The 27,552-nt window shown below is 40.3% G+C and overlaps 3 protein-coding genes across 13 annotated transcripts in view; 2 read left to right on the top strand and 1 right to left on the bottom strand.

The window, feature by feature from the left end:
* Positions 1-27,552, top strand: part of LOC144024572 (synaptotagmin-2-like) — a 400,108-nt gene that overhangs the window by 167,751 nt on the left and 204,805 nt on the right. The gene's annotated exons all lie outside the window — the stretch shown is intronic.
* LOC144023446 (metabotropic glutamate receptor 4-like) overlaps positions 1-27,552 on the bottom strand; it is a 151,907-nt gene that overhangs the window by 34,825 nt on the left and 89,530 nt on the right. Inside the window, exons 4-6 of the mRNA XM_077528915.1 lie at positions 7,011-7,146; positions 6,707-6,861; positions 5,874-6,014 (exon numbers count right to left, since the gene is read on the bottom strand). Of these exons, the coding sequence (XP_077385041.1) occupies positions 5,874-6,014; positions 6,707-6,861; positions 7,011-7,146 (432 nt within the window). The remainder of the gene's footprint in view (positions 1-5,873; positions 6,015-6,706; positions 6,862-7,010; positions 7,147-27,552) is intronic.
* The window catches only part of LOC144023447 (uncharacterized), a 250,689-nt gene that overhangs the window by 136,662 nt on the left and 86,475 nt on the right, over positions 1-27,552 (top strand). The window lies entirely within an intron of this gene.

Genomic DNA, 27,552 nt, shown 5'->3' with positions numbered 1-27,552 from the left:
ACGCCACCAGTCGTAATTGCAAATCCTTCTGCACGTGATTGTGTCAAAATACGTAACAATTTGCACACACACGTGTCGATGATCGGGCCAAATTTGAGCACCCTTCCACACCCAAGGCCTAATTATCGAAGATTGTCCTGAGCGATAATCCCATGCTGCCGTGTGTTAAGAGTGTTTTTAGCTGTTCAGAAAGCAGACAGAGTCATCGTAAAAATTCAAACTTGTACAATATTTGTATGGGTACTGTGCAGTGTACAAACATATGATAATCTCCTTCTGTTAGCGAATATCGACTTATTATCGGGTGTTTCTAAAAAGCTATCATAAGTGATTATCCTGTGGTGTGTGATTTGTTAAAGGTGATTTTGTTCCACGATCTGCTTAGAAAACAGTCGATCCGATTAACGTAAATACTAAACCTGTTCAATATTTACAATAGGAGATTTATGCAGGTATGCTCAAGACCAATTTGGACCAATCCACGCACTCTGTGACTGACAAATAGAAAGATTAAATCATCAATAGAGGAGCATTTGGTTGTTGTAGGTCCTCGTAGAACGTGTCATTCACCATAATGACAAGGAGAAGAATTTCTGGTGGGCCGGTTTAAAGGTGAACAGAAGAGCGGAATCTGACCTTTTTGTTTATCCCACAATTTCCTTTGGGATCAAAGTTAATTATCACCCACTTGACAACAAGATGAAGCTGATGTTATGATGAAGTAGTGCCAAGGACAAGATAAACTGCTGTTGATCAATGCGGAATGCAAAAGTACTTATATGGAGCTCCAAAAGGACCAAGGCATTTCCCCCACATACAAATACGGACACTGTTTGGTTGACCAGATGTCCACCGTTACAATATGTGAAGTTGGATTGTTTCCTGCAGTGCACTTGATAGGAATTACTGTTTTATAGCAATTATAGTAACCTATCATGTAATATATTTCCAAGATAAAGAAATAAAGAGAAAATCATTTGGACAAAATGTCTCATCTGGGAGAATTTTTAACTCATTTGCTCCCAATAACGTGTAAATACTTTTTTTTATGTTCTAAGTGTCCCAAAGACGTATTTATACGTTTTTTTTTTTTAATGCTAGAGCATACAGAAGGCTTTGATTCAGCCTCTCAACTGCAAAGAACGGTTGCAAAAATGGTAGTTATTACACAAACGGCCAGCAGGTGGCAGCAGAGCAAAGGAGATCAACCAGGGCCATGTAGAAAAAAAGCTCAATTACTTACAATTTTAAATAGATTTGTGAAAACTGAGGAAACTTAGCTCTTTTCTAATGCTAGTTGCTGCAAAACGGAAACAGATAGAAACATACCTTTTTTTTCCTGATGAAAGAAGAGACTTTAATCTTTCTTTTGATAGGTTCCATGCTTTTATAGCCATAACACACAATAGTCTGTGGGCCTTGCAAAATCAGTCAAAATCCAGTAAAACAGCCGGGAGCGAACGGGACTACTTCTGTGAAAATGGCTGGGAGTGAATGAGTTGTATTTTAATCTGGTGTTATAACAAACAATCATGTCCTGTTTGATTAGGTGAGAAGGTACAAATTTATTTTTTAAATGTAAACTCTGCCGAGTCCGCTAGCAACGCCGCTCCCTCCGAAAGCATCGGCTTACCTCTCAGCTTGGTGCACTATCCTGATTCTATTCAATTTTGTCATACAAGACCAGTCCATTAAATAATTTCGCAATGTTCTGCTTGCTCCTCCAGTGTAGCCAGCTTGGTTAGCATTCTTTTAAGCAAAACAGCATTTACTCTCTCTGCTGCTTTCTCACTCTTTAATAAGCAGCATGAATGAAGTGTCTGTGTTGCGCCTTACCTCCCCTTTCAACATTAATCAATATCAATTTTACATCTCCCTCATACACAGCTAAAAGACAAGTTTCTTTTTTTTTTGGTCTACGTGGTCGCACAAGCCCTTCTTATGCTTTGATCACGAGCCGAGCGGGGCGCTGATTATTCTCGTTTTTTATTCTCTCGGAGAGAGATGTCAAAGCTTCTCTACTCCGCAGAGAGTTGTCACTCTTTAACCTCCAACAAGTGTTGTGAGACTGGTCGTCCCCGTGACGCAAAGGTTAGAATGATGTTGGAGGCTAAAATAGATGTAAAGGCTGAGGCGGGTGACGGGAGAGAATCTATCGATGCGGCTTCATTCTCAAGCTCTGTTCGCTCCCGACTCAGGTTTGTTTTCAAACCGGGGCAGCGCGGCGCCCTCGTAGGTCACTATGTCTGCCTGATATTTCTGGTTCTGGGTTCGAATGCTACTCAATTATTTTCAGTACCATTTAAACCATGAAGCTCAATATTTATTAGGGCTGGGTATTGCCGCCAACCTCACGATACGATACGTATCACGATACAGGGGTCAGGATACGATACGTATCGCGATACATATGTCTCCCAATACTTCATCTTCAAGGCCATCTTCTGGTTTACCACCATGCGACATGCCTGGTACGTACTGCAGAGCAAGGAGCAGTTTTCACAGACACACCGGGAACGTTTATTAATAGGCATGAGCCGATATGAGCAAAAATATCAAAGTATTAAAATTACAGCTCTAAAATGTGCTTATTTGAAATATTTGGGGAAATAAAAACATTTTTTCCGTGTAACACATTATTTCGTTTTTAAACAAAATATAAGAAAATTGGTACATTAAGACACGTGCCATGTTAAGTTTATAAGTAAATAAATGTTGATATTCTTCCTCCGTTTTCATTTTTCTTAGCTAGACACAGTGTCCAATCACTAACTTAATAACTTCAAAGACGCTGCTGTTTTTTATTTTTTAGGTACAATGTAAGCTGAAAAGGCAAACGTTAACTGCCTATTTAAAGATAGCGAGCAATATCGATTCTGACGCCTGCGTATCGATACGTGTATTGTAATGAGGCCCGCAGCGATATATTGCCGTATCGATTTATTGAGCACGCCCCTAATATTTATATTGTGTTCTCACAAAAGCACAACAATACACCAACCACCTAGCAAATGTGTAATACCCGCTACATCAAGCGCTACTTAATCGACATGTTGGCTACAATGGGTGTGAACAGCTGTTGCGAGTGAAACATCACTGGCGTTCCCGAAGGAGCCCACCAGGATTCCCAATGGCTGGCCTGCATAGGTCGCCGCGATTCAGCCATCTATCAGTGTCATCAACCACCCTCCGCGCCCAAGCCTCAGCGTTCCCTCACTGGAGCCTTACAATGGTTGATTTTATGCTTCTCATGTAGAGTCCTTCAGGGACTTTACACGAGCATAGCTGAGATGATTTGCCCACCCCCCGCAAAACTCCAAAACTTTCTTCTCTAAATCCAAATGGATGAATATTACATGACATCATCCAGACTTCACAGTTAGATTTCTTGCCCAGTGTAAAATATTTGTGGGTAAAGATGCATGAGTCAGCATGCAAATAACTGATGTACACACATTAGAGCTGCATAACTTCAGATTGATATTTTTTTTGGTTGTCCACACACTCATCTTAGGTTTCAGTGGGCCTACCCTCCAACTCCAATCACATTCAGACACTCAGTCTTATACTCAAGAGTCTCGCTAACAGTCGGAAATGGTAAAACTCTGAACACTATTTCACGTAACACAACTGCAGCGTTATATAAGCTATATTTATTTTAGTTAACTAAAACTAACGAAAAAAAACTAAAATTCAAAAAAACAATTTCGTTAACAAAATAAAATAAAAACAAAGATGCTTTTTAAAAAAAGAAAACTAACTGAAACTACATTTTCCATCCATCCATCCATTTTCTTGACCGCTTATTCCTCACAAGGGTCACGGGGGGTGCTGGCGCCTATCTCAGCTGGCTCTGGGCAGTAGGCGGGGGACACCCTGGACTGGTTGCCAGCCAATCGCAGGGAAACTACATTTTATGTTTGCAAAACTAACTAAAATAAAACAAACAAAATAAAAAATATTGCGCACAAGTAATACACATTAAAAAAAACTAAAACTAATACTGAAACTAACAAAACTAAAACTAAGCATTTATTAAAGAACTAAAGCTATTAAAAAAAAACAGAACCACCCTGAAAACTAATTAAAACTAACTCAATTTAAAACTCAAAACTAAATAAAAACTAAAATGAAAAATTCCAAAACTATAATAACCCTAATGCCATATTACAAATAAATTGGTTTATATACTATGGCATTTTTCTAAATATGCTAAAGCACAAATAAATTATTTGTACAATTTTTAGGACTAAACACAATTTCTCTTCATAACATGTGGCCCTTGCGGCCTTCTGATTATCTGTATGTGGCCCTCAAATGAAAAAGTTTGGACACCCCTGCCCTAACATGTAACAACATACATACATACATTATATATATATATATATATATATATATATATATATATATATATATATATATATATATACATATAAACACAACACTTTTGTTTTTGCTCCCATTTTTTTATTAGATGAACTCAAATATTTAAAACTTCTTCCACATACACAACATCACGATTTCTCTCAAATATTGTTCACAAACCAGTCTAAATGTGTAATAGTGAGCACTTCTACTTTGCCGAGTTAATCCATCCCACTTCACAGATTTTTAAAAGGCCACTCTGAAAGGTGCAGTTTTGTTCCATTTTGTAGGTTTTCTGGGAAATCAGAAAACAGTCAGTACTGACCAATAAAACAAAACTGCACCTTTCGTAGTGGCCTTTTACTGACGGCGGTCTAAGGCACTAATCATGTTGTCTAATCAGCATGTCACACTAATCAGCATAATCACACTTGTGATTATCTCAGCAAAGGAGAAGTGCTCACTATCACAAATATGGCTTGGAATAATATTTGAGAGAAATTGTGATATTATGTACGTGGGAAAAGTTTTCGATCTTTGACTTCATCTCATAAAAAAAATGGGAGCAAAAACAAAAATGTTGTGTTTATATTTTTGTCGAGTATATTTTAGAGACATCTGATAATTAGGCCTTTTGCTGACACGAGAAGGAAAATACTCCAGCTGACAGCCTCATAAAATGTCCATTTGCCATTGAACTAAGACTGCAAAAAAAACATAATTTTGTTTTGGCACCGGCACGCCGCACTTGCGTGGGTTCATATACTCCACATCACAACACATTGTTGCTCTTAAATACCAACATCTGCATGGAAAGCAGCGAGCGAGCGCGCATTTGCGTGGCCTGGGGGCACCGCGATGACTCAGTGGCGCTTCACAGCGTGAGGGTCGCTGCCTCGACTCCCCGCCGAGCGTGCGTGCACGCATGCCGCCTGGAGAAGCGTAATTTAGCTTGAACGCAGGACTTTGAATTTGGGCTGGTGGGAATGAGTTTAGATATCCTTGATAACATTTTAATGGGGTCATGCATTTCTAAAAACAAATATGGCTGGATTTTCACCGCAGGTCAAGGTGCCTCATTCCGATCTACTGCCCATAATTAGATTTTATTCTGTCTATGCTCATAATATGCACGTGAAGTTACACATATCTGGTATGGCTGCTTACGCATTCACGGAACATCTAAATTTCATCAGTGAGCAGTATTATTTTCTAGAAGAAAATACTACCGTACCGTACTACCGTGTTTACTTGGCCTGGGCTGACAACCCCACCTCCCTCCCGTCCCCTTTTCAGTTTGAATAAGGATAAAAGTATAAACACCACATTACTCCTCAAGTCTGTATTAGTATGGCCAGAATACATCACTGAAGATGAAGTATATCCAATATGTATGCTTTGTTTTCATAATAAATGGCATCAATAAGAATTCAGTGTTCGGTGAAGTATAAACAAACGTGATGGTGCCGTGTTTCATATGCAGGCGTAACTACCCAAGTACGACTTACTCGTGCACTTTTTGAGCCCGGAGCCTTTCTTCAGGGCGTGTCGGCTCAGCTTGCAACTGAAGTTATTCTCCCAGAACTCGGCGAACCAGATGTTGCGTCTGTTGTTCTCCAGCGTACGGCTGATGAAGTAGCGATCGAACCCTGGACACATTTAACGTCATCAGTCGTTTCATAGCTGCAGGATGTGTAGACACTCTTATTTTTATTTTTATTTTATTTGTTTTACTCTTATTTATTTATTTATTTATTTATTTATTTTTAGATTAATTTTAATTTTAACATATTTCCTTGAGTAGTGGCCCCCCCTAATTGACGCCATTTCCCAATTAGCTGCAGTTAAGACGGCCTGAAATAGATATCTCCAGCTCCCCATCCGGGAAAAAAAAAAGGGTAGTACTAGTAAGTGTCATTACCACAGTTTATACTGTTCGCATACGAATAAAATTAGAAATTCTTTTTTTTTTTTTTTTAATGAAAAGAGCACAACAGGCTTTCAGATGGCACAACAATACATTTGTTCAACTCAGCCTGCCTCTGTTCTTGTCTATTCTCTGCATTTCTTCACGATAGTCCTTTTTAGTTTAGTTTTAAAGTCCAGAGTTCTACTGGATGCTGACTCGTGGTTTCTCCACAATGTCCGTGTTAAAATTCAGGGGAGTAACACAACTTGTTTGCCCAAGACAGTCTTCCTCGGTTCTTGACTTTTTTGCTGCATTTCTGCACCATAAACAGTCCTGTTACACATCTCTGTAGTAAATAAAGGCCCCCCCAGTTAGTATTTGCCGGAATACGGTCGGTATCCACTATACGACTCCTAAGACAGTCGTCTTTACCCTTGATGGACTGGCGCTTGGGCAAGATGGTGACCGCCCCTTCCGCCATCTCCTCCTGGTGCAGAACTGGATCAATTTTGGACCCCCAGCTGTCGGAGCCCACCCAGATGAAATGTCCCGTCTGGTTGGCCTTTTTAGCAGCGTGGAGCAGCCGCCTGCAAAAAGGGGCGAGTATGAAGTAAACGATAAGCGGGATAAGGGCACCCGCCCTTCCAACTCCCCCCCCTCTTCAGCTTACTCTGCAATTCATCACCCAGTGGACCACTGCTTAGCCTGTCTCCATGTACAGTATTTTGCCACCTACCTGATGTCATCTTCATTGGCGAAAATGATGACGACTCTCGCGTTGGGATTTTCACGTAGGCGTCTGATGACCTTGTCGAATTCGCCTTGTTTGGGCTCCCTGGGAATCTTCACCGACTGGGAGATGCACACGCCACCTTCGATGTAAACATAGAACGACAGTCCAAAAATTCATACCAGCATATATATCTGGAATACTTTACTTTACATCTCAGACACAAAGGTAGTTGTAGGATTCTTCATTTCCACCCAACAACGCATAGATTGTGTAAAAAATAATTTGTTTTGCAACTTTCTCACGTCGTCATCTTGACAAAATATTTTTAAATTGTCACTTTGGTGTCTAGACGTTGGAGATCCCTCGAGACTAAACACAGACACCAAACCTAACCTGTGAACCTGCGCATTCGAAACACTCTGATGATGACACACTCACGTTGTGATGTGTACTTTCTCACAATATGACACGTTGCAATAATCGCTCCTGTGGATGAAAGGAAAACAAAATCCCAAAGACACGCTCCAGATCCTGCAAATTCTCCCTAAAGGAGTGGGGGGGGCTTTTCAAACTGTGAAGTAGCTCCATATGTTCTTCTGTTTTCCCAATTATTTTGCTCTCATGGTGTATTTAATGAAGACGACACCTTTCATGGCGCCATTTAACACCGTGGTTCTAAGAGCGGCAACACCGATATCTTGACATGTCATTTGTGTGTGTATGTATATACATATATATATATATATATATATATATATATACACAAATGTATAATTCACTGTAATTGTATCACATTTCAGAAGTGTGTATCAAACTGGTAGCACATTTTTCAGGATCCAAGAAAGTAGCTCTCAGCATCAAAAATGTTGGTGTGCATGATCTATTGGGTAAAATTAATAATAATTAAACCTGACTGGTGTTTATGACAGACATCATATTCAATGGAGGGCTGAAATCTCCATCATAAAATATCTATTTTTATTTTTTTTTATTCTTATTGATTGTTGCCACACGTTGAAGCAAGCACACGATTGATTTTCAATCACGGTATATCTGAGGTTTAAGTTCAAAACACTGCTTGTCACCTCCTTGCGTTTTTAAACCCATCATCACTGAGCTTTCGGAATTATTCAGAAAAGTGTTCTATTGATTTTGGATGACATTGGAGCCAAACGCCCAAAGCTCAGGTCAAAGTCATATTGATGTATATTTTCCACCCCGTTTGAGCCATCACTTTGTGCTCTGCGGCTACCAATAAGATGACACCGACTTTTTTATTTTTTATTTTTTTTTGGTGGTGGTGATTTAGATTTTTTTTCCTTGTCAAGTATAGTGTTGGTCACATTTTTAGAAATCAGCTCAAATGTTTCAAATCGGTACATCCCTCATTTTTGCCCATAATTGTTTAAACCCGTAGGCAGTACTGTGACCCGTTTTGGACTTTTTGATGGGTCTGACCAAGCCATTTCAAAATAAAATGCTGCCCATTAAAAATAAGAGAGCAGACAATGAGGGATGACTCTCTTTGTCTTCAAGTCGTTTGCACTCATTGCTCGTTGAAATTCCGCCAAATCGTGAATCAATGCGGATCGTGTCCCCGTTAGTGACAAACTAACAGATCATTATCACCCAAATGGAATTTGGAGTTTCCCCTGCTTGTGCTACAGAGCTTTTAAGCATCTGTCAGCTAATTGTTTTGATTTTTCAGACCCGGCAAACGCGACGCTTTGGATTGCTGTTGTCTCAGTAATCATCGCAGCTTCCCGCAACCAGCTGGCAGAAAAAAACTAAAATAAAAATAGAAGGCCGAAAAAGACCGACTGCCTGTCCTGGAAGACGACGTCGTGAATTAGCTGTTGGACGGAGTCGAGCATTTAGCAGCCAGAGACACAAAATCAAAAGTGTTGCTTTACACCAGAGCAGGCAGACGCGTGATTGCTCAAGGCGCATTTGCACTGCAGGAACTTTAGGGGGAGCAATTAACGGGACTGAAATTTGGTTGGTAACTGGGTGTTATCCTGGGGTAATTTATGAACTGCGTGCCAATTACGTAATTGGTTAAATTTAGTTCTGGTGTAATTTATCTACCCCTGAAATGACTGCTCAGGGAACAATACGCATTTGTAGTGGAAATGTTTTGGGGCGGGGTCTGTAGTGACAAACAAACTGAGAGGATGACTATTTCTCTCATCCAGTGTTGCCAATATTTTCACGTTGTCATTAGATCCATCCACTTTTCAGACTTTTTTTTTTTTTTTTTGGTGACTTCAAGTTTCAACTGTCCAAATCCAGTAGCAACTTTCTCTGGTCGACAAAACGAATGTCTTTATTTCTAAATTGCCTAAAATAAATTGCCAGCGTTGTTCATGTTGTAGATATGGAAATGTTTTTAGGGCATGTTTTTTCCCACTTCCCACACAATGATCCTAAAATAGTTTAATACAGAGTGACCATATGTCCTGTTTTATCCAGAACAGTCCTGGATTTTTAGCAATGTGTCCCGGATTTCACAAGCCCCATTATTTTGTTGTAGTTTTACCTAGCTCCTGTCCTGGCTTTATTTATGTATTTTTATTTCAGTCAGTAAGCCAATCGTTTTGGACCACGTGTACGTCAATCACACAGTTGCCGTGTCTAAGAATCATGGGAAATGTTGTCCTACTGCCCAAATGCTGCGGTCACCCAAAGCTGAGCTTTTCTGTCGGCATATTTCCAATGTTACAATGCGGGAGCGGCACAGGTTGAACGGCACAGCACTGGAAAAAAATAGGTTAATTTGTGGATAGTGAACTACAAATATAAGAGTGATTACTATATTCAGATAATTAATTTATGATGTCATAAAGGAACTTTTAGGACAGCCGCTAGCTACTCAACTTCCGTGAGGAACTTCTCAACCATCCTCACCTTCCACTCCAGTTCCATTGATTAGGTGTTATCCATCAAAATAAATTCAGTTAATTTGAGTTGCAAGCTTTACGGTCATAAGATGGACCCATTGAAGGAAGATCTGCCTTTTATTTCCCCTCTTAACTACATCATAACTGCCCAGTTTGCTTTTAATGACGCCACACCAGAACCGGAGCAGCTACAGATGTACCGACAATAAAGATCCCCCTTACCAGATTAATGAGGCTGATTATGAAACGGTAATCTGAACGTCTCGAGCCCGCACGGCTCGCAAATGAACTCTGGCGGGCTAACGGCATTTCAGACGACAAACTGTTCTCGACAAACTGCAGAAAGTCATGAAAGTTCACGTTGGAGTTGCCCCCATTTCGAAGCATTCATCAAGGAAGAGAGGATGCTTTTTTTTTTTGATGCCAGAAAGGAAGAGATGCATCTACCTTCCCGGTGCATTTACAAGACAAAGACCAGTCACTTCAGTTTGTTGCTTTGCTACAGGAGGTTTATGTGTATGCGTGTGAGGAGATTTTGAAATAATCTCCACTTGGAAACGATTCCCCTTTTCTCTTCAAGTGCTCCCCAAATAACTTAAAATGCTTGCGTGGGTTTGACGTTAGCATCCGCCGTTGGTGTTATTCAAAAAATAAATCCCAGAGTCCTTTGCCGTGTCCGTGCTCGGCTCATGTTCAATTAAAGCATTCCAAATACAACAGCGTGAGATCTAAAGAGTCCATTTGTCACTCCTGCGCTCCACTGACTTTCCCAATTGTACACATTTCCCCTTGTTGTTTGTTTGCCACATGTCTTTCTGTGCGTGTGTTTGGTCTTTGGAGCCACTCAAGTAAATAATTAAGGTTTGGAACATGCAATCTCCACTGCTTTTTCCCCACCGTCTGTTTACTTTTAGCGATAAGAGCCTGTAAAAACACGCGCAAAAGTGCGCGGTGCAGACAGAAACATCGGCGAAACACTTAACAGTGTGACAGTAATGCTAATGATACTGAAGTTGGTTTGTACCTTTCTTTTGAAGCAAGGAGTTGGTTCACATTGGCTACAGTCAGGGAAAAGAACCATAAAGTGTGTTTTTTTGTTAGGATTCAATAAAAGGCTAATCTGCACACTGCCAGCAGTAAACGCTCCAATAAATGAAATATTCTCAAATATATAATGTGATAATGTGATAATGAAATGAAATAAAATAATCCATCCATCCATTTTCTTGACCGCTTATTCCTCACAAGGGTCGCAGGGGGTGCTGGCGCCTATCTCAGCTGGCTTTGGGCAGGAGGCGGGGACACCCTGGACTGGTTGCCAGCCAATCGCAGGGCACACAGAGACGAACACGCATCCACGCACACAAGCACACCTAGGGACAATTTGGAGCGCCCAATTAACTCATTCAATCCCAAAACATATTTATACGTTTTTTTGTTTTGTTTTTTTGTTTGTTTGTTTGTTTTTTATGTTTTTTTTATGCTATAGCAAACAGCAGGCTTTAATATAGCTTCTGACCTGAAGAAGTCTCTTAAAGCAATGGTAGTATTACAAAAAAATGAGTAAAAAAAAAAAAAAAAAAAGAGTATAAGAGATCAGCCATGTTCCAACAAGCTCTTTCAAGTTCTTTTTAGGAAAGTGCAACATTACGATGCAATTCTCTCGAGATGGGTCTGAATGATTATTATGAGTCACTGATGGTGTAGTGGTTGACTCGCCTGAGGCAGCGTGGGTTCAATTCCCACTTAGTAGCGATGTGAATGTGGAGTGTGAATGGTTGTCTGCATCTTTGTACTGTGTGATTCACTGACGACCAATCAAGTGTGTGGTTCTCCTTTTTTTGTCAGCAATATACCCAGAAAAAAAAAGCAATATAAAAGCACGCAACTGTGCCACATACATCATCTGTAGCAGTACCAAATCAATATTTATCTAATAACATGAGAAAAATACAGTGAAAATACAGTTATACAATGGATGCAGTTTGCGACATAACTGTGTGTGTCTTGCTAGTTGAACTTTTTGTGAATGTTATGCACTGACCAAACATTCGTAGTTGTGCATAGGTCGCAAAAAAATTGGTCATTGTGGCACTGCTAGTTGGCCTTCGGAGTCAACTGTGAAATCTGATTGGTGAAAGAAAAGCCCCACATCAAGCATAGTTTAAGTCATGCTGAGCTCAGACATTTTTTATTTATTTTTTGCTGTTCACGACAGTCGCTATGTCAGATTAGTAAACATGGCGTCATAAAATCATCATTTAAGTGGCCACCATACAAGTCTGACACTGACGTTGCCCGACCCGTTCCGACTGCACAGTTTCTTGAGGAGGCGGGACCCAAAAAAAACAAAAGAAGAAATCTGATTGGGCAAACAATCTAACATCCCGATAGGTAATACTGGAAACGGTGCAGCCAACAGAAACGTCATAAAATAAAGAGCATTGGCTGTTGGGAATAAATGAAAACAAATGTTGTAAATATAATTAATTGATTGTGATCACAGAGTTATGGAGTAACTTCTTTTCATTCACATATGACAGAGGGGTTAAAAGTTCTATGATTGTGATAGTTTGAACCAAGGATGATGTCATTAACTTTACATCGCATGTACTGTGTTAGCCCACATACAACATAGAGTACAAAATCGTCATCGTCATCACTTTCTTTTTATTTTCTTTTTGCGGAGCTGGGTGTATTTCTTTCAATCAAACCGATTGAATTATGGCTGACCTCGCCACTATGACTACCAGTCTAGAATAAACGCCTCTGGCTCCCTATAAGCCCGAAGAACAGCAGTGCTTTACACTCTCGCCCCCTAATTGACTCTGTAATAGTGTCATAGTCCAGTGGCACGGAATTGACGGTGTTTTCAAGCATGCTTTGTCAAACACTAGCGGGGGGGGACGGGGGAGTCCCCCAAGGCAATGTTTACCACCCTCACTACCCAATAAACCAACTGTGATGCAAATTGGCAAAAAATAATTTCATTACGAAGCTATTGCCACGTAAATACTCATTAGACTAGCTAAATAGTTCAGGCAAACACTGTATACATTACAGTGGTGCCTTGACCTACAAGTGACCAAAGCATTTTTTTTTTAGCATCTGCAAGCAAACTATTTAAAGTCTCTAATTTGACAAACTGGGCGGTTGACTGTTTAGCACAACCGCCTCCCAGTACTGAGGACTCTGGTTCGAGTCCAGGCGGAGCCTTCCTGGGCGGAGTTTGCATGTTCTCCCCGTGCCTGCGTGGGTCTCCTCCCACAAGACATGCATGGCAGGTTAATTGGGCGCTCCGAATTGTCCCTCGGTGTGCTTGGGAGTGTGGATGGTTGTTTGTCTCTGTGTGCCCTGCGATTGGCTGGCAAGCAGTTCAGGGTGTACCCTGCCTACTGCCCATAGCCAGCTGAGATAGGCTCCAGCACCCCTTGCGCCCCGCGACCCTTGTGAGGAGCAAGCGGTTCAGAAAATGGATGGATGGATGGAATTTGACAAACTCCGACAAGGGAATAGACAAGCCGAGACAAGATGAAAATAGGCTATGGTGGGGATAGAAACAAAAAAAACAAAAACAAAACAAAACTTAAGTGACGCTGTGAAAGGTGGATAGTTAAAATGAAGAGAATTACTGCAGTGGAATAGCATTAGAAAAGAATTGACCACCCTGCATCACCTTTCAGTCGTCTGTTTTTTTTTTTTCCTATTCTTAGTCATGCGTGTGCAAAATTGGTGAGAAATGTCTTATTGTGTTTTGCCACCTCTTCCTCGTCTCCTGTCTGAACCGCGTGAGTGTTACTTTCCCTCAAAACGTGTTGATTAAAAGAAGGAAGTGTGCAAAGGTGCCATACGGATGAGGCTCGCTCTCCAACAGCGGGCACACTATTATTATTATAATAATTATAAATAAATAAAAAAATAATTGACGCTGCAGCGGCTGTTGCTGCTTTTATCACACATGGTCCTGCCGCAACGTTTGTCTACAATGTTCAGCATCATGACTCACCAGCAAGGAAATAAAGCCGTTTTTTTTTTTTTTAAAGCATTGCCGTCGGGCCGGTTGATGTGGCCCAAAAATTAAATCTTCATTCTTTCTTTTTTTTTTTTTTTTTAATTTATTTATTTATTTATTTATTTTTATTCCTGTCATTCAGGTCGATTATGATTTTTATCAATTTTAATCTAATAAATATATATATAATATTTCATTTATTCAAATTAATTAATAATCCAGAAGACAAAACCCGCAATTAAAACTTAGCGAATTCTTTTTTAAAATAATAATGTACCTACATTGCCGGGACTATTGAGTTTCAAAAATAACTTTTTGGACCGATAAAATGCATATTTTTATAAATCTAAGGGTTCCTCTGTCCTCTGTCTGTGACATGGGTTTCTGAGATTGGCACACAGAGACAAATATTCACAACTATGGAGCAGTTTAGAGCAGGGGTCACAAGTTGGCGTTTCTGGTGAGGGTATTTAGTCTTGTTTACAGCTGTTGAACCAAGTCAACCAAGATAGTGTTTAGCAGTGTAATTCTTTACATCTTTTCCACTGTTTTTTTTTTTTAGTTCATTTAGAGCCAGATAAAAGCACAGAATTCAGATTATGAGAGTGTGATCATGAAAGTAGAATATCTTCATAGATGCTCAAGCGTCTATTTTTGGCTCATAATTGACGTGGCTGCAGCACAGTTGTCCATCATTAGAGCGGAACCTGTTGGCCGGCAGCTCCTAAAGGGAGAAACTCAGCAGCCGGAGAAGTAACACGGCCGCCGCATCACAATTTACAAGGAGACTCGGACGAAAACATAACGGACGTCCAAACAAGGCATCTCGGCCCGTTCGTTACGCCGCCTTGTCGGGGCTCGCATCAAGCATGGCTTGATACATAATGAATGCGCACCCCAGGGGAACATTTTCATAGAAATTCTGCGAAGCGATGCAACCTCAAGAATTATGCGTGGCGTGTTTTCAAAATGCTGAATAATTTACAGATGTTTTTTTGTTTTTTTTCCCCACACCCTTCACTAGCTCACACTCTTTCTCTCTTTTGCTCTCCCATCTTCAATCCTCGGCGCTGTCTGGAAGACAGCCGTGGCTGCGGGAGATAAATGACCCGCGTCCATTTGTCATCATCGCCACATCACCGCTCGACGAGGATGAGGCGCTTTCATCCGCTAACTGACGGATTGATACGCCCGCTTTGCCCGTCGCGCTCGCGCGTTTTGAGATGATTTTCAGAAATCCAGGTGTTACGTTTGCCGCTACATTGATGCGGATTCAAACGGCAAAGCGGCGTAAACAAAGTAAAGATGAGCGTTTTGTTTCGCTAATTGGTCCCCATTCACACTCCACATGTTATTCTTGAAGGCAGACTGGGTGCTATGGCGCTTCTTTCCTTGTTTTTGTCTTGATTTTGCACTGTAAAGTGAATCTGGAGTTTAATTAATTTATTTATTTATAATAAAGTTTATTGAAATTGCACAAGGCAGGCTAGGTGGGAAAAAGCTATACGTATAGGGAATAGTGTGGACTTTCGTACATCGCTAGAGTCTATGGCAATGCGTATCGTCATTAAATACATTGTCGTCACATTAGGAGTGTGACGATATATCGATAAATCGCCATACTTTGTCTCCCGATAGATTATCGATACGTCTACGCAAGTATCGCGATATTTGTAGTTAATATAGAGCCGCTATTAACGGCTCCTTTGTTCAAAACATATTGAGCAATTATTTGGCGGGCCACTAGGGGGAGCGCCTCATAAGAGTGGTGGGGAAATGGGCGCAAGTCTTCAGGCGAAGAAGATGTATGAGCTTAGTTTTTATTATTATTATCATCATCATCATCATCATCTATTATTATTATTATTACTATTATTATTATTATTATTATTATTATTATTATTATTATATAATTTAATTATATGTATTATTATTTTTTGTATTTATATTCATATATATATATATATATATATATATATTACATTATGTATTTATATTATATTTATATTATTTTATTATTTGAATTTTATTTTTTTAATTTATTATTTATTTATTATTTATTGATGTTTATTATTTTATATATTAGTTTTATAGTAGATTATCGTAGATTTATTACCTGAGCAATATATCGATAATTGCAGTATCGTCATATGAGATAATCGTTATCGTGTGCCTTGTATCGCATATCGTATCATATCGTGAGGTTCCCACCCCTACGTCACATACTGTCAAAACAATATTTTGTTTTATTTAATTTAAATTTGTATTCCATTTTATTATCTTGCGCTACAGTATTGTTGCTTATTATTTCATTAGTCTGTCTGATATTTGATAGAGAATTAATTTTCCCTTTAGCTGATCAAAGGAAATATAGCCATTGTCCAATGCATTGAAAGAAATATTATTATTTTTTAAAAATTCATTTAAAAGCCTCCTCTTCAACATCCTGGGCCTTGATGAGAGCTGAGCGTCAAAAGCTAATTTCATCAACTACTGAAATAGACGCGTGATCTCACTCTTTGTGCTTCTGTCTCCATTATTTCCTCCTCTGTTTTCCATTCACAAATTTCCCGGAGAGTGAGAATACTGTTGTTGTCATTTGGACAGAAATAACCGATACAATATAATGGGATTCTAAAAATACTAATTTCTCGGAAGGGCAGCGTTCACCCACAACACTCGGGGGTTTTTGTTAATGCGTAAGTTTAAGGTCAACGATGAGCTTGTGACGTCACCACTGTCCTTACTAATTACAAATATGACTGTCTTGCAAATAAAAGATCTAAAAGAAAACATGACTGTAAGACTACCTAAACTCTAAAACGTCCTTACTAGACTGTACCGTCCCTAATGACGGTGTGCTTTGCTAGCAGCTGCTCTGACAGTCACAATGCATCCAGAGCTTGGAGGAGCTTCTCGTTGTGCCAGCAGGAAGACGCAGCCAGCCGCCGCCCATTTCAGCACAGAATGCCCGCAAAGCATTTTGGCAGGCTCCCGGCGAGTCGGGAGACGCGCGCCAGCTTTTAAGCGGATCCAGCCATGCCGCTCGCCGTGCGCATTGGCACCGGCTCGCGAAGTGACTCCGCCGCCACCGCCCCGCGTCGTTTCTTTTAAATCTGTCGAGGTTATCCTCGGCTAACCGCTGTTCATTTGGAACGCTTTTCTTCGCCGATGCTCGGTTGCTAACCAAAACAGCACGACCTACCAAGCTGCCCAGATGGCCGAAATTGCAGTCTTACTGAACGTAAACAATTTCTCTTGTGGTGTATTTTTATAGACGATGTTATGTCGCATGGGTTGTTGGCATCTTTAACAAGATTCTGACATGTGGTCACTTAATGTTGTGTGAGCTATGTGACTTATTTGTTCCACCCAGTTAGCCTCATTTATTATCGTTTCTCAGTAATAGTCTGCTTTGCGTTTTAAACTGCAGCTTCAGGTGATGTAAATTGTAAAATACTGGGTTGTATTTTTTTTTATAGATGCCTCCAGCAACATTCTTAGACCAAAGCACTAAACATTTGTATTATAAAGTCCTGTAATATTTGTTGCACTAATTTAGCACCCCCCCCCCAAAAAAAAATAGGTTGAGGGTTTATCTATTTTTTTATTCATGCTTAGTTTAACTATTCAAATAAAAATATTAGCAAAACTTATATAGACTATATATATATAAATATAACATATTAATATTCTTGACAACTTCTATTGATCACCCTCTTAAATATATGATCTGGCCCATCTCAAAACTTCGGAGCCCCTCTGGTGTCAGGGTCTGAATTTTTATTTATTTTTTGCTAATCTGTACCCACAGTTTAGTAAACTGTACCCACAGTTCAACAATCTGTCCCCACAGTTTGACAATCTGTACCCACAGTTTAGTAATCTGTACCCACAGTTTTGTAATCTGTACCCACAGTTTAGTAAACCGTACCTACGGTTTAACAATCTGTACCCGCAGTTTGACAATCTGTACCCACAGTTTAGTAATCTGTACCCACAGTTTTGTAATCTGTACCCACAGTTTTGTAATCTGTACCCACAGTTTAGTAAACCGTACCCACGGTTTAGCTCTTTTGTGGAGTTACGATTAACTACGATGAGTTTGACAACCCTGCATTGCTTGCACACAAATGGGTGAGTCTGTGAAGTCTACCCACCCATCACGTCCGAAATTAAGCCGAGATTAGAACCCGGAATCTCATCACTGTGAGCCAGACGTGCTAACACTAACCCGTACTTCGCCATGCCTAAAAGTGTCCAAATTGAAATGCATTGTGCCACAAACGTTGCCATGTATCATCAATTACTCGCTGGCAGAGTGACGGCAGCTTGAAGACCTTTTTTTGTGGCAAAATATGATTGTGTGTGTGTGTGCGTACGCATATGCGCATGTGTGTGATGAGCCGTGATTGGCTCAGCTGTCCCAGCCGGAGCTGTGAAAGCAGCCAAGTGTGACTCGGCTCGAGTGTATTAATTAAACGGCAACACCTGCGGATCCGCGCTCCACCTTCATTTGAGCCCTTTTGCACTTGGGCGCCGGCGCCCATGAGGCGTCGCGGCGGGTGGTCCTGCGCCGACGCCTTGTAGTAAAACGCCCTAAGTGTCACTTTACACTCAGGTAATTACTTTGAGAACGCTTGCGCTCTATCAAGAAATCCTCTGCACACACCATAACGCTGCACTTACAAGCTTGCATTAGTACTTTTGCTTGAAGCCCAGTTTCTTCTTCTTTACCAAGACTGAGTGTTACGCGCTAAAAGAAAAATACCGTATTTCCTCAAAATGTGGTAATTTGCTAAACTGCTCAGATTGACCAACATCTAGTATGGTAAGTATGTTTATTTATTTTCATTTTATTTTACAATAGCTGGTAGGATTCCACACTTAATGAATTCATTTCCAAGACTGTTGACGTTCATTGGTAGGTGCTGCTGTTTTGGTTAGCAACAAGCATGGACTGCATTCTTTAGCTAAAATAACCCAAGGATCAAAATGTTTTAGCACATATACAATACACATCATATTTGTTGAGTGCCATAGTTGAGTGCCCATGAATGCAAATAAAGCATTTTCACTCATGTAGGCAGCACTTCATTTACTAAGCTGTTTGGATGTGGCACATGGTCTCATCATCGAACACAAATACCCCCCACCATGCCAACAACATCACAGAGGAAACAATAATGTAGCAGTTATCAGAAGCTAACGTTGCTAATGCTAAATTGCGCGTAAAAATAATGCAGCTCTGCTTAACTATTGGTTTGATATAATAGCATATAATTGCCACAGATGTATACAAGCAATTAAGCAAAATGATGAAATATGTAGTAATGTTGTTGAGGTCTGCTCATTTTTCTTTTCTTTATCCCACCTGTTAGTTTAGCATGCAGAAGGCTAGACTGGCCTGTTTTTTGTTTTTTGTTTTTTTTAATGATACAAACTTAACAGGAGGGTTAAACCATGTGGGTTGCCATTAACTCAAGCACCACAGAGGTGCAAAAGTAGCCTGGCGGCACCTCCGGCGAACGCATACATTACATTCTAACACCGTAATTATGTCCCGTGCTCGGCCCCTGCAGTACATCTTCAAAGTGGCCAGATTTCGCTCACAAGCTGGGCTTAGGTTCCCCTCCGAGCCAACGCTGCTGCTCCCCCCATCCCCCCCCCCTTTTTTTGGGCTTTTGTGAGAAATAGATTTGAAGGAAAAGTAGGGAAATAATGTAAGTAAAAAGTAAGCCGTCAGTGCGGCTTTCATTTGCTGCCGGCCCGAGGGGCTCACGACTGCGACGTCGTGTGACATTCTTTTTTAAAAAGCCCGTCGCTCAGTTAATTCAAAGTTTTGTTTGCGTGCATAATGGAGTCAAAATCACAATATTACGACTTAAGGCAAGATGTGTACGAGCGGCGAATTTAAATACATTTGGCTTTATTAATATTTAAATCCCAAAAAAAACTGATTTGCTGCAGTTTTGTCGCAAACAGGATTGTAAATACGCGCGGTGTCCTATCATGGTTCTCATGTGATATTCCCCTTTTTCTTGATGCCCGCTTTGTCTCGCACGCCTCACCGAAAGCCCGATGTATTATTTACAGACAGAAGCACGCATTGTTCTGCTACAAAAAGGACATTTGACGGGGAAACACAGCACCAGAAACGAACAGCAGATGACTCTGTGACATCTAACGAATTATTTTAGAGCGAGGTGGCTGCACCGTGACAGATAATCAGCCAAGAGGCGTCTTTTTCCATTCTTTTTATCATGTTATCACTTGTTTTTAATTAAAGCCTACATGACACGTGACTTATCAACCGCCGGCAGTTGTTGCTGCAATTTTAACGCTGCTTTTAGACTCTTAAGTCACACAGATTTATGCATTCATTATTTCCATCCGTGGCAGCACGGTGGTCTAGTGCAGGGTTTGGTGACCTTACTGTAAATACTCAAAGAGCCACAAAATCCCTTTTTGACATCTACAACGAAGATTGTTTTTCTTTTCCTGTGTGCTATGTTTTTTTTCTGCACCCAACGAAAGCATTTGGAAGTCTGAAAAAAGGCACTGGGGTTGAAGTGTACTTTCACATAAAATCCTCAATTTTTATTTGAGTCATTCTCCTATTTATCACATAAAAATTCTACATTAAATTAGGGCTGGGTTTTAAAAATCATATGATAGTGAATTGTTTTTCCTTTTTGAGTTTATCAATTCATAAAACCATGAATCGATTATTGTAATATCACTTTTTCACATAAATTTATAAGAAAATGGAATTTGAAAGCCATTTTTTTTTTTACCGTTTTCTTGGCATTTAATGATCACTTGACTTCCATTACTCTAAGACGATTCAGAATCATTATAATTTATATTTACATTTATAGAATTAGAATTAGAATGTTTGTGAAACATTTAAGTGATTTATAACACTAAAATCATCTAACTGGTTACTTCTTCTGCAAAATATAATTTGGAATTTAATTTTTTGTCATGTCCTCTATTTAAGAAGACTTGATGTCCCATAATTAATCAATATGGGATTGAAGTGAAATGAATTGAATCGAATTGATAGAGGACATTAGAATCGATACCCAGCCCTACTTAAATGATCATAGAGGAAGGCCAAAACCAAAATTTTGAACCCCGAATGCTGAACTGCGAACCTGCTTGTTCACCATGTTGTCAGGCTTAGCATTTAAACAGGTGGACGCGGCCTTTGAAATTCATGAGAAGCATATTGAGCTGCAGCATAGTCATAATTGAGAGCTTGTGAGTTTGACTTTGACCACGTATTGAATTATTTCTTCAGCTCTGCGCCGCGGCCCTCATAAACGACGCCGTTCCTTACATGATGGAGAGCCTTGTTTTATATGAGGTGAGTGGAGATGGCTCAGGCTGTTGCCGGTAGCAACGTGGCCCCCATCCCCAAAACGATTGCTAGAAGCTGTGCGGAATACTGCAGTCCCTGCTTCCTCAAATGCAAGTGAGTGTTTTTCGTGTGCGTGCCAGATTGCGGTAAGGTCGTTAATAAGGCCCACAAATGATGATAGCCGTCTTATCGATTACACTTTTTTTTTTTTTTCTCGCCGCACACCACAACACTTCGCCTCAGTAAACACAGGCGTCACGATTGCTGACCCCCGGCAGCCCTCATCCATTGATCACGCCGATGATGTCGGTGAAGCCACATTGTCTAGCAGAGGATAAATGCGTTGGTATGGTGGATCGATGTAAGTGATGAATTAGGAGAATGACATTTGAGAGAAGGTTTATTGTGAAAACGCGCAGCGGCGTTCCACTTGACGTACGTCTATACGCTGATGAGTGCTTTGATTTTGGTCACATTGTTATAAGAATATGTTTCACAGATATTGACGCTTTCCGTTACCTGAAGTCACTGATGATGGCGGATTTTCGGTGTATGATGGGAAAGTGAGGGCAAATTTCGACTGCTAGGGCTGAGAACTATGATGGGAACTGGATCTTAAACGTCAAACGTCTGAAACGAGTGAAATTCACTGGCCTATAAATAGCATTCACATGACGTCATTTGCCCCACATTGTGTGCCGTTCACGGGTCCATTGAATGTCGTCTGGAAACGGACAAAGAATTGTCCGGAATTGCAAAGACAAATCGAAAGAATTTCCAACCAACTAAATCTACCAAAGTGTGTTCTGACCATTTTGATTAAGATGTCATTGTAAGATGGTAAAAATGTTTTTACCATAATTTGAGCCGCTAGCCATGGCTAAAAATAAATCTGGTGGTCAAGATGTTGAATTTTGAGATCTCTCCAAATACCCTCCTTAAGGTCTCTTATTTTCCTTTCCCAGCAGTCCAAAAGTTGAAATTGTTGTTAAAGTGTACGAACATAAGTGATGAATCAACAATGTTGCGCTAGCTAGCTAGCTAGCGCAGTTGGGAAACTAGCTAACTTGGTTTAAAAATAACCTGAGATTCTTCACCTCAAATTCACAAATGATAAATTCACATAGAAACCAATAAAAGCCAAAAACTCAGTCCAGGCAGTAACATCGGCAAATGTTTGTAATCCAATCGATTCCACTAATCAAACATTTCAACGTGTACCACTGCAAGGAGTGTTGAGCGGAATATTCCGCATATGTCTTGCTTACACAAGCAAAGTTAGAGTAAACTGGGGGTGACATTCATCAATAACAAAAGAACATTCGGTGTAAACAATAGAAACACAGCTGAGTTGACCCACCATGAGCGGCCGACTCGTGATCCCGTGACGTCAGTAAATACTATCTATAGGTTGGCTAACTCTGACTCCGATTAGTTCTTGAACAAGGAAGTGATTGACATACTTTGTACTTACTCCACCTTGCACTGTAAATTTTTACCACGATAATAAACATGATAGTTTGTGAGCATTTATTTTGTAGAAATCAATGTAGTTCTTAAAGGTTTACATACTTTTTTTCTTGCAACTGTGAGTCACGTTGTCTTATGACTCATTCCCAGTCAAATTATCTCCCATAGCACCCACGACTTCAAAAACGACGCCGGCGTAACGTGCCTAATAACGCACTAATAGCTTTCCGCCACAAGTTGAAAACATCCACAGCTTGAAGCAGGTGAATTATGCTTTAATGGCTATAAAGCCTGCATGTTTTTCCTCATTTGAACTCTTAATGGGAGTCTTTCACCAAGCTCAGACTTTGATAGGATTTCCTGCGCCCCGCCGTTTGTGGTGGCAACTAAAAAAATAGGGACGCCCAAATAGTCAGTTTTCTTTTTAAGTCTAGATAGGACATACAAGATCCATGTAAAAGCACTTGAGTGGAAAAATGTGTATTTATTGTCACGTGAGGTGTGGAATTATGGACCCAAACGCCGACAAGATACGGATGTTAGAAAACAGAGTCTTTATATACAAAAACAAACTAACAATAGAGAGCAGGGCTGGATTCAGATGGCATTGAAGAAAGTTGAACTTCTTGATAACACAGATGAACACTTGGACTTGAAAACACTTGACGGAGAAACCTTGGCTAAGAACCTTGAACAAGCTGGATGCAGAACTCAAAGTATGGAAGACCGCCTGTAAGGAAGTGTTGGGAGAGAAAATCTCGACATGCTGAGGGAAACCTTTGCCATACTGAAAAAAGTAAGAACTTTGCGTTCTGGGTAAAGGGAGTTCTTGGTTGTAAAAGTTCAGCAGCGAATTTAGAATTGTGTTTCCACAGCTTCACAGCTGTTTTAGAGTTCTCAGTAATTAATTCAAATGACTTTGATTGAGCCCAGCCGATATAAAAAGAACGCCCCAAATGGCCTGGGCCAGGAATCAACCTGCTTCTGCTCCGGAATCACTAAAATGCACCCCCACCCTCCCGTCTTTTCCCTTTCAGATGTTTCGTTTAGTGCTAATGGAATAATAGCAATCCTATTTGTATCTCACTGTGCAGCCTATTACCATATGGAAATCTTGTTTGTGTCTTCTTCTTTGTTTTTGTTTTTCCACCTCTCTAAATGCAATTCGGTTCCTCGCGTCAAGGTTACTCCACATGCTGCGAAAAAGTGAACCGTCGCGGCAGAATTGTTCGCCATTGCGCGTGTCTTCACTAACATGAGGACGTCTTGACAGCAACCCCTCTTAAGGTTCTTTTGCTACTCAATTGCATTTATTCGCCATTAATGCATGCGCACACTTTGGCAAATGGACGAAAGTGTACCACAACGGTGGGAGTGGACACTGCCAAGTAATTGAATTATGAATACACCAGAGCAAAGTTGAATTTGATGCTAAAAAGGGGGCCAAGGACACCATTGTCCCTCAGCAGACACGTGAATAACCTGCTCCTCTTAACTCATTTGCTCCCAATAACGTGTAAATACGTTGTTTTTTTAATGTTGTGTCCCAAAGACGTATTTGTTTTTTTGTTGTTGTTTTTTTTTTTATGCTAGAGCACACAGAAGGCTTTGATGCAGCCTCTCAACTGCAAAGAATGGTTGCAGAAATGGTAGTTATTACACAAACTGCCAGCAGGTGGCAGCAGAGCAAAAGAGATCAACCAGGGCCATCTAGAAAAAAAGCTAAATTACTTACAATTTTAAATAGATTTGTGAAAACTGATGAAACTTAGCTCTCTTCTAATGCTAATTGCTGCAAAACGGAAACAGATAGAAACATACTTTTTTTTCTTGGTGAAAGAAGAGACTTTAATCTTTCTTTTGATGGGTTCCATGCATTTATAGCAATAGAACACAATATTCTGTGGGCCTTGCAAAATCAGTCAAAATCCAGTAAAACAGACGGGAGCGAACGGGATTGCTTCTGTGAAAATGGCTGGGAGAGAATGAGTATAATAATAATAATATTATTGCTCAAATCTTAAAAAATAAAATAACTATAATGGAGGATTTACATTTTAATGGCTTGTATATAAATAGGGATCTGATGTACCTGCACATTAGACACTTAGCACCCAGTATCTGTACTTGTTAGTTTGTCATTCTTACATAGTCACAGTCACGTTGTTGAAATGTTCACAACCAGTCTCTGCATTGTGTATGACTTTACAGTCCCCTCAATTAAATGCAAAACTGACGTGAATCTCTTAACAGTTAACTGGGGAGGAGTCTCGCATATTTTATTTTTTTTAAATCCTCCAAAACATGGTGTCTTGCGAGACCATATGAAAAGTGGTGACGTGTGGTGAGGTTCATACCTGGTGATGCACTGACTCCTGTGGAATCGGATAAAAATCAAAATATCAACCAAAGATAGAAGATTAGCCTATATTTCAGTTTAGACTGTACATTGGTGTAAGTTATTGGACAGTAGGCATATTTAGTTTGGGGAAAAAATGTAAACATTATATAATGTAATCTACGTTTTAGTTTTTTCTAAGCTTAGCTCATAATGTGTGAATCATGTTCTCTTTTATTTTTCACTGTCTTGTCTTACCTTATCTGTAGCAATTCACATTGCATTTTTCGGCCAATTGGCGCAGAACCCCCCCCCCCCCTCTCGGGGTACTTCAGGATCAATTAAACAATATCACGCTCCCCCGCCACCAGAACCCGTAACCTCCCCCACACCCTAATCTATGGCTTCTGCTTCTCGACTTTTCCCGCATTTAAATATTTCCTTTGCATGAAAAATGAGGAGACAGGCAATTATTCCCACATAGATCACGTGAGGCGCTGAGCTTCTCCCGACGGAACGACGTGATAAACTAATGTTCCGGATCAAGGTTCACGTGGCGTTACTTGCTTAAGAAAATTGCCTGGTGCGATACATCTCCCACTAAGAGGGTCACTCCGCCGTTAAGTCGGCGCGACAGCCAGATCATCAGTCAGCTCGTCGGCTCGCCCAATTAAGCCACCACGCGTAATTGTTTAAGCAAATTGCGACAGGACAAATCTGAAGGGACTCGTAGGGGTTATTTTGGTCTTGCCGTGTAATAAAGGGGTTGAGAGGGCTACAGTGTTCAGATATTAGCCGGCTTTGTGGATGGAAGCGGGAACGTCACGCTTGAGCTTTCCCTGCGGGTGTGACGGCTACGACCGACGTTTAAATATCTCTGCTCTTATTGCTTTGTGGGAAGTAAAGACAAGGGACATCTCTCGAGTGCCATCTTACCAGAGAATTTACATGAATGTCAACTTAACTACAGACTAAGGTTAGATTTACATTGCACGTTCAAGTGGCTTGTTCTGACTTAATGCCTGTTTATTTACATGTACATTTCAAGTGACGCATAACTGATATTAGCCTGGGCTGGTTGCCGGGTTTCAAAGTACAATATACTCGCTTTAGAAAGTTATGGTTTCAAAATCGCTACAATTTTACATGAGAGGTTTTTTTTTAAGAGTCAGAGTTGGGGGCGGAGGGGGGGTTATCCGTACATTAGCAGATATCTACTGTATGTACATGAATCAGATTTGACTAACATTTGGGAGATGTCTTAATCCAGGGCTTCATCCTGCCCCAAAATAGTAGCATATTTGCCCTTAACTCATTCACTCCCAGCCATCTTCACAGAAACAATCACGTTCGCTCCCGGCTGTTCTACTGGATTTTGACTGATTTTGCAAGGCCCACAGAATATTGTGTTCAATTGCTATAAAAGCATGGAACCCATCAAAAGAAAGATTAAAGTCTCTTCTTTCACCAGGAAAAAAAAGTATGTTTCTATCTGTTTAGAAGCATTAGAAGAGAGCTAAGTTTCATCAGTTTTCACAAATCTATTTAAAATTGCAAGTAATTGAGCTTTTTTTCTACATGTCCCTGGTTGATCTCCTTTGCTCTGCTGCCACCTGCTGGCCGTTTGTGTAATAACTTTCATTTCTGCAACCGTTCTTTGCAGTTGAGAGGCTGCATCAAAGCCTTCTGTATGCTCTAGCATAAAAAACACAAAAAAAACGTATAAATACGTCTTTGGGACACTTAAAACATTTAAAAAAACGTATTTAAACGTTATTGGGAGCAAATGAGTTAAAAGTTTAGACGGTGAGTAAATTTCTCAATTATTCGCGCATTCGCCACCAGTCATCTTCTTTGTTTTTATGTTGCTGACAAACTTGTGATCCACATTTCATCACAATTATCAGCAATCTAGTGAAAATAAGTGGAAATGATTTACAGTGTGCGCCACTAAGTGTCCTTTGCGTTTGACGTACTGCCACAATCATATTGCAGACCCATGACATCCATGATTCGGAATCTGAGCAACACTGTGTTCGTTTGCAGAAGAGTCTCGTACCTCATGCTAAAGCACATGCTAATGTGGGAAATGTATGTAATGTATCATGACACCCATATGCCCCAACTATTTCATGGATTTCCAACCGTAGCAGTTTGGGGTACTTCGTGTGGCCAAATGATAAATCCTATTTTGACAGCCACCGTGTGTTTGATTTCTGTTACAAGTAGATATATTACGGCAAAATCTGCTCCCCCTCGGGTGATTTGTCATCATTTCAATGAACACCAATCTTTTCATCGAGTGCCATCAATTCCCACGCCCGAGCGGTCACTTGTCCTTTCGTTTATGGCCGTACGTTCCTTGGAAAATAAATCACCCCGGTGCCCATAATTCCATTTTTCATGGTTGATTTCATGAGTGTCAGTGAGGCATTTGGAAAATTGATATTTGCTAGTAC

The sequence above is a fragment of the Festucalex cinctus genome, chromosome 8 (genome assembly GCF_051991245.1).
Source record: "Festucalex cinctus isolate MCC-2025b chromosome 8, RoL_Fcin_1.0, whole genome shotgun sequence".
Taxonomy (NCBI): Eukaryota; Metazoa; Chordata; class Actinopteri; order Syngnathiformes; family Syngnathidae; genus Festucalex; species Festucalex cinctus.
The sequence above is the reverse complement of the archived record's forward strand: the minus strand, read 5'-3'. Positions and strand labels throughout refer to the sequence as shown.